We start from the raw sequence: 8,372 nt of genomic DNA, 5'->3' as shown, positions 1-8,372 counted from the left end.
TTCCGGCCTTTCTTGTAGATGGGCGTCACATAGGCAAACCTCCAGTTGGCTGGGACCTCCCCTGTTAATCAGGGCTGCTGATAAATGATGGAGAGTGTCTTTGCAAGCTCCTCTGCCAGCTCCCTCAGTACTCTCGGGTGGGTCCCATCAGGCCCCATAGACTTGTGGGTGTCCTGGTGTCTTAGCAGGTCTTTAACTGTTTCCTGCTGGATTATGAGGAGTTTATTGTGCTCTCCATCCCTGTCTTCCAGCTCAGGGAGTTGAATACCCTGAGGACACTTATTCTGTCCATTAAAGACTGAGGCAAAGAAGGCATTAAGTACCTCAGCCTTTTCCTCATCGTTGGTGACAGTCCCCCCATATCCAGTAAGGGATGGAGATTCTCTTTGCCTCTTTTTTTGTTGTTAATATATTTGTAAAAACATTTTTTGTTATCCTTTACAACCGTGGGCAGATTGAGTTCTATCTGGGCTTTTGCCTTGTAATGAAACACTGTTGATACAGAACCTCTGCCCAGAAGGTGTGGGGCCGTCATCAAACACATGACCTAGATGGGCATCACACTGCAACAGAAATTATGTACAATTATTACCGCTACAATTATGGACCAACACATGCTGGTGTCTACTGTGCTATTCCGAATGAAGAAACTTGTATGATGAATTCATTGTTGAGTCTTGGGGAGAGACTAGAAATACATCCTGGAGTAATCTGGCCAGTGGGTGAATATCTGCCCCCAAGCAAACAGGTCCCAGAAGAGGAAGTGAAAAGGTACTAATGCCAGAAAGTATAGGAAATAAATGTGAGGATCTAGAATTCTCAATACATAAGGAAAATTTCAGGTTAATTAAGACAGTCACTGTAGGTCTTTCGCACAGGTCAGATGAGGATTCCTTCCTCTCCCCAAATTACTGATGGTAAGAAGACTCAGAATAGCTATCAGTCGTTCATTATAAAATTGGAAGGTTGTCTTCAGCTGAGGTTCTTGAAAGGTGGTTGCTGGATATTACTGCAAACATGAACTATACCATGATAATAGACTGCAACAAATGCTTGTTACATTTGCAGCTAATAACTAATCTTGCTAGAAGGGGCTGCAATTCATTAAACGCAATTGCATTCTTTTGTATCTTAACAGACGTAATAAACAGAACAGAATCAGGGTTGGGAAGAAATGGTTAAGGGTGGCAGTTCTTTAGAAAAGAACCTGGGTATTACAGCAGGTCCAAATACAAGTATGTGTCATGGGTTGGGTAGAGGTGAGGGTGTAAGGACAGGAACACTGCCAAGACAGCAATAGCTACCACAGAAGGGTGGCTTCTGTGAAATGAGAGAACCCATGGAAGGCAGCTGTGAAGGTGTAGGGCACCACCACCGCTGTGCAGGGTGAATAGGAATAATCCTCACCTGCTGCAAAGCAAACTTGGTGTTTTGCCCAGTGTCTAACCAACAGTAGGAAGACATGAACGTTACAGCTCACTAGCTAGTCAGGCTGTGGAGTCTCCATCACTGCATATTTTAAGAACTGCTTAAACAAACATTTAGCAGGACTGAATTAGGAAGCACCAACCCTGTGATGGGGCAAATGGGTGGAATAAATCTCAGAGGCCCTTCTACTGTTTGTTGTCACATACTGCAGTTCATCTGAGGTCCTCTGAATAAATTTTCTGTCTAAAATCCAGCCCTTGGCTATACTTACACAACTACCCAGTCGCATCATTTTCTTCACCCAAACCAACTATTTATGTTAGGTATTTAGAGATCTACTAATGTGTTTCATACCAAGAAGTGAGACAGAGTAGTTCCACTGATACTGTAATTCTCACTGCTAGATTTAGGTAGATTTTTTCATGGGCACAAAGAAAATTTATTTGTTAAGATTTGGGTCTTTGGGCATCACCTCCAAAATAAACATACCTGTTTGCAGGTGACTTCAGTTCTAGTTGATCCCAATGAGTTATCTGTTTGTCTCATGACATTGGTGTTACTTTCATCTCTGCCACAAGTACCATAAGCCTCAGAAAACGATAGCCACCCAGTCCCAGAATTGTACTTTTCTGGGCTATAGTGGAAACCAGATTTTCTTGTTAATTAATAACAGAGATGTTATAATAAGAACATTGGCTTTTTTTCCTCGTCCTTGTCTTGTACTACTATTAATAGCATTTGGTGCAGTAGAAGTTTTCTCACTGTCATAGGACTGTACTGGAAGCTCTTTACCAAAGGGAATTCTCAATCAGCCCGTAACAGGAGCTTTTGCCTCACAATTTCTATTTCACTGTTAGTTTGGCATTTTATAAAGCTTGAAAAAAGTTTTTTCCAACGACTGAGCACACTGTTTAGCTGAATTACACCTGCAAAGTTGCAGTTCAAAGCCTGGCCCAATACAGCACAGCCTCAGAGAGGAGAGTTTGCAAGAAGAAACGAAGCATGGAAAATGAGTATGGAATAATGGCTGGGTTGGCTCACCTGATGAGGCTCACTCATGTCTGATAGTCAGCCATCAAAATGGTTTGGTAAATCAGCCAGCCTTGCTGAAACCATCAATCAACCAATGACAAATCCTCACAGCACAAAGGTCTACTTTTCCCAAGAGATAATCACAGCCATCAGAAACAGTACCACAGACTGTCAGCTTGTGGGTGTCTCCTGTTAACATTCAGGATTACCAGCCCTGTTTGGGTGCATATTAAAACCTACAGAATATTGGAAATTATAATCGGAATGTATTTTTGGGATTTAGCATACAGAAATGAGATAATCCCTTCTATTTAAGGTTGTGCAAGCTTTGATAGTGATGAGTACAGTCTCCTAGTGAAGAGTGACCTAGTGTGAGTTAGAGCAAGAAATGAAGACAGACTCACATACTACTAGGGTAAGTGGTCTGGAGACCCACCGCAACCATTTCCTCCCGATTTCCCGTGGTTTAGCCCAGTTTCACAAACCAAATGCTCTTACTGGCATCTAGTGGTGGATGGCGACACCAACACCAGCAGCAGCTTTGCTGTGGTCAAGGGGGTTAGTCCATTAGTTGATACAGAACTTAAAGCAAAATATCTAATATATATCGTGTATATTTTGGTGGGATATTAATACAGTGAAGAAAAATCTGAAAATCTTACTTGCAGTGCTTTTTAGAAATACAAGACAAACAAGCTGGGGGAAAAGCTTAAAAAAATCCAACCCAAAGAACAGTGCATGCTTCAGCATGCGCTTTATAATTAACTGGACAGGGCCATCTTTGAGCAATATAACTGTGGAAGGAAAAGAGGATTTGCAAACACCGAATGACCAAAGGCCAGTTTTTGTGTGGGTTGTTGCTCAGTCCTTTACATCAATCCATGAAGACCCATGAGAAACGCTCTCCTACCTCTCCCCTCCATAAAACTGGGGAGAAATAGGACACAGTGCAGAAGCAGCCTGCACCAAAGCAAATGCAGTTTGCAGACTCTGTGTTTGTATGAGAAGGTATTCAGAGCTCCAGGCCTATTTCTTTCCAGCCAAAGAGGGCTCCATGCCTTCCCTGCTACAAAACCACAAGAACACTGTGCCTACCAGCCGCAGAGTCCCAAATAACAACCTGGGGAAACACAAAAGTCCGTACATGACTTCTGAATTTCCCTGACATATACCTGTGCTGTTTCTTTTTTATTCTCAAAAAATTTCAGTCAGAACTCTTCATTTTTTGACACACGGATCCCTCTGCTTATTCATACATTGATACGAGGGTCCTCTCTGAAACCCTGTAGAGTCAAGGAAGGTCTTTAATGCTATGTGGGTTTTGCATCTGACCCTGACTGACTCCATCTCTTGCATGCTGCTCACCATACTTACGTTTATTGTAGATGTTTTCCACTGCTAAAGGATCAATCTTTTGAGCTGTTAAACTAGCTCTCAACAGAAATGGTCTCTGTGTGGTTTTACTAACAGTAATATCACTTAGATTCCCTAATAGAAACATTTTAGTACCCAAAAATATTGCTGTTCAAGATCATATTTGTCCTTTGAAGTATTTCACCACTTAATTTATGGATAAATGGACTTTCCCTAAACATATGCATTAGATTAGCCTTCGACACACCATTCCTCCAGCACATGTCATTTACTTTGATCCCTATTTCAGTCATCCTGGATGGAATCCAGATAATTCTAAAAAGTGCTTTTTGCTGTATGAATCTCAGCTGTAGGTTTATGGTTCGCTGAAGGTTTAAGATTTCATTAAAGCACCACAATTTGCTATCTATAAAGGTTAGGGGGTTGTTCCATGTATTTCCAACTCTTTCAAATGAATATTTGGTAGCAGAAGGTAATAAATTCTGGTATAAATGTATACACACACATATACTTTGAAAGAAAGGAGGAAATGTTTCATGTTTACCTGTAGCTAATGATCTAATGCTTTCGAAAAAGAAAGGACAATTTTAATGCACTAGGAAATAAACATGATGAATGCATCTCTTATCAAATACCATTTTTTTTGCCATTTTTAGTGTCCTCCACAACATAACGCATTCATGGAAAATATATTTTCGGATCATTTTGCACATTTAATAATTTTCTGTGTTCTTAAAAGGTTTTTCCTGGAAGTCCTTTTGTTTTCTTTTTTATTTCCCTGTATCAGTCTGTAAAGATCAGCATTATTTTATGCTTTAAACAAAAGTATCTATATTGTCTGAGAGCTGGATACTGCAAAAAGCAGCATGACTGTTTGGCTATATTGTTGGTTGGTTATTAGTTTAGCAGCAGAAGCAATTCCCTCCAGTGCTCATCTCTCTTCATGTTGGCCTGTCAATATCTATTGTCTAATATAAAGGATGTCTAAATTAAAGGAACATTTGGAGGAACTGAAGGAACTCTTCCACAGCTTAGTAATTTAAAATTTCTCTAATGTACTTGAATTTTCCAGAGGTATTTTTAGGTTTTGTATTTGTCTTCAGAATATTCTGCAATGCTGCACTAGCTTCTGAAATAAATTTATTTAAAAGTGTTTATTAGCAAACCTCTACAGAGAAAGATACAGTTAAGCAAATGTTCATTTGCATAGCAATAGTTTTCCATACTTGGCCAAAGGAAAACTAACTGTTCACAATTATTAGACTCCAATTTTGCCCTTTAATTGCTTAGTTTAGGTTTATTTTTAATACAGACATTACATTTCCCCCCGCTTTCTTACTATCCAGATCTCTTGTTTCTCAGCTTCCCACTTGAAGTCCTGATCTGTGATGCATCCTTTAAAGTCTTCATAAAAATGGGCATATCAGCCGTGTTCCATTGAACTCTCAGCTGGTAATAAATAAAGGCTATTTTCTGGATCAAAAATATGAGGAACTGTCTTTTCTGGTTCAGTTACAGAGAACAGAACACCCTCTGCACATCCTACTCCGAAGCACTCTATTTCCTTTTACTTAGACTTTAATGAAGTTGCAAAATTTACAGTATTGTAAAGAGCACAAAGGTTAATAGCGCAGTTGTTCGCAGTCAGGTTTTAAAAAGTAGATATAACTAAAAAGGCAAAAATAGTCAAATTTAGTTGATGGAACAAGAAGGGCGTGGGGGTGGAGAGGAGGTCTCAGCTTCAGTATGAGGGACCCAGCAGTAAGGACATAACAGCTGGACTAAGGCAGACCAAAGGTCTCTCTAGCCCAGTAGCGTGAGTAGCAGAAGATGACTATGGAAGAGCACAAGAACACAGCAAACATACAGTGATACTGCCGCATAAATACACGTATTTTGTGGCAACTTGTGGCTTAGGGACCCCTTAAACAGGTAATTGTTATCGACCAAAAAGGACAGTGAGTGTGGCAGGAGAAAACAGCAGATGCTAATGTAGCAACTGCTCTCTGCTGGCCACTGGAGACCCTCGTATGTTCAAGAAAAGGGCATAACATGTACCTGTATCACCACGGATATGCTGGAAATCTTATACATAGCACTCTGGCACCAAACAATTGTTCTTCTGACCTACACTTCCCATTCCTCTTGTGAAAAGACACTGCCACTTCTGCTGCAGTGAGGACGTTTTAAGGATGCTGTGAAACCTAAGGGATGTTACCTGGACAGTGAGTGGGGCATTGCAGCACATGCAGTAGTATATTCCCGATTCTGTGTTATTCAGATAGATCTCACTAAATGGCTTTTAAAAAAGGAAGAAAAAAAAAGAGAAGTTAATAATGCAGGTCTTTAAAAGCTCACCATCTGGAACAAGCATGTAGGAATCAGATTCAAAACAGGAGAAAAACCATAAAAAGAAGGCTTCACAGGGGGGCTTTGAAGAACAAACATTAGCAGCCTAAAGAAATGAAGGGGAGGATGCCTTTGGATTAATAGTGAAGACTACCCCCTGCCCCCAGAAACTTCGAGACCATTCAGATGCATAAATCATCCAGGTACCGCGGCCGGAGTCGTGACCTCCGAGGAACTTGTGAAATGTGCAGGATCCCCAAGATGAGGGCTCTGCTATGGAGTGCCACAACTTCAAAGTGGCTCTACAAAGGGACTCTCCTCCTCCCTGCATGGTCTGGAATTGGGATCCTTATTTGTAAAGATTTGGGCACAGTTCACATGATTTAATCTCACGGTACATGCTCTGTGCGTGCAGAAGCCCTGGCTCTGGGCTAGGGATGCCGGCACTGCACCCACAGCACTACGTGGCCTCCATCACAGAAGGAGCCAAAGCACGGGGACAAGGTGGGTGGGTGGTCTGGCACACAAGGGGTAACCCGGCTCCTGAATGGAGTGCTACATATAAGATTTCCATGGCTAATCTACATATGGTCAAAAAAATGAGACTACAGGCCAAAAATATGATCTTCTTCCTCCCCCCAGAGAGGCCTCCACTACTGCCACACAGACGGCTGAGCTGGCAGTAAAGTATCCCCAAAAAACCCAAAACCCCAAAACAAAATATGAAAAGAATGCAGAATGTTTTTTCATCTGCAAATGAGTCTGGGTCAGAACAAAATCCACCGGGTTCAGTATGTTGAGTCTAACTTTCATCCACAGGAAGGCAGGGGAAAACCTGCCGAGCAACTGAGTGGTGACAGCTCCCCAAAGCAGGTTTTCCTCTGCCCAGCAGGCAGAGAAGGTGGCTTAACCGTGGACAGCATTAGTGCTTTTACTTACTGGTTCAGTTCCTTTTTCTCTTGTAACATAGAATTGTTCTGGAGTCGGGTTTTTTTTCCAATCTGTAGCAACACTTGCTTCAGCTTGTTTCATCAGAAAGCCTGTGTCTTCAATTAGATATAGGAAGATAATTTGTATTATTTTTAACATCATTTTAACTTAGACTGTGTTGATGCTTTCCACCATCACCTCAATGCTCCCAAAGCTTCCGTGGGTACAGACGGAGCACAGGAGGGCAGTTCAGGGGCATTAGAGCAGGGATGAGTGCAGGACTTTGCATCTGCTTTCCATTTGGTGTGCCACATATGGAGAGCAGCTCCCTCACACCAATTGGGAAGGCTCTGAACAGAAATGGGCACCTACGACCCAAGGTACCACCAGCACAGCCCTCTGTTCTGGCTTGGAATAGCTGCTGGTCTGCTGGTGCTCCTTCCTAACTGCTGGTGCTCCTTCCTCATCCCTGGATATCACTGAAAGCTTTGGCCGTTTGCCTCTTGGAATCCCTGAGAAACCAGAACTAATGTTCATTTATGGGCTGTGGAAGTTGCTAGTCTTCAGCTTCAGTGAAAGGTGATGCTAAGAAGAAGCACTGGAAGAAAGCAACACCTACAGCCCAAGAGAAATGGGGCCATAGTTAAGTGAAGGACACACAACAGGAGAGCAGAAGTCACCCATCGTGGTGCAGGCCTCCAGCGATGCCTCCTATGAGTCTGTAACACACCATGCAGAACATTTATTGTGGTATGGGATTGACAAAGAATTCATAGATTGGCTGAAAAACAATCAGTAAAATTGTTTAATTCCTTCCTAATCAGAAAGTTTGAGGTGGGGAAATACTTCCGCACTTATTGCCCATCAGCATAGGATCCTTGAAAAAGAAATCAGCTCCTGAGCGATGAACACTTGTCTGGACCCACCTCTTGCAATGCAGAGGTGATATTGGGGGGAAAAAAAAGAAAAGAATTTTAAAATTACAGTTTAAATGTAAAAACTGTAGTTTAGCCTGCCAGTTCGAGAGAAAGACCCACAGCAGGCTGACTTAGTCCTTTCCAACTGGCTAGACAGAGGACACTGGGGACGGGGATGCTCTCCCCTTGCAGGGTGGCTCCTGTCCTCCCCTCCCCCAAAATACTCTGGGCAAGGGCTACCTGTGCCACTGCTGGAGCTCCGCAGCAGGGAACGGAGGCGGAAGAGGAGGACGTGGCTCCCAAGCATCCTCCGGAGCAGATGAGCCGTCATATCGGCAGGGG

At 42.4% G+C, this 8,372-nt stretch overlaps 1 protein-coding gene across 1 annotated transcript; it reads right to left on the bottom strand.

The window, feature by feature from the left end:
* Positions 1-431: 431 nt before the first annotated feature.
* Positions 432-8,361, bottom strand: MSRB2 (methionine sulfoxide reductase B2). Its single transcript, XM_010296615.1, has 6 exons — positions 8,271-8,361; positions 7,123-7,229; positions 6,059-6,133; positions 4,846-4,855; positions 1,918-2,057; positions 432-563 (listed from the first exon to the last, which is right to left on the bottom strand). The coding sequence occupies exons 1-6, from the start codon at positions 8,359-8,361 to the stop codon at positions 432-434; spliced, it is 555 nt and encodes a 184-aa protein (XP_010294917.1).
* Between the last annotated feature and the right edge of the window lie 11 nt (positions 8,362-8,372).

Source organism: Phaethon lepturus, unplaced genomic scaffold, assembly GCF_000687285.1.
Source record: "Phaethon lepturus isolate BGI_N335 unplaced genomic scaffold, ASM68728v1 scaffold57151, whole genome shotgun sequence".
NCBI lineage: Eukaryota > Metazoa > Chordata > Aves > Phaethontiformes > Phaethontidae > Phaethon > Phaethon lepturus.
This window is presented reverse-complemented; position numbering and strand designations above follow the sequence as displayed.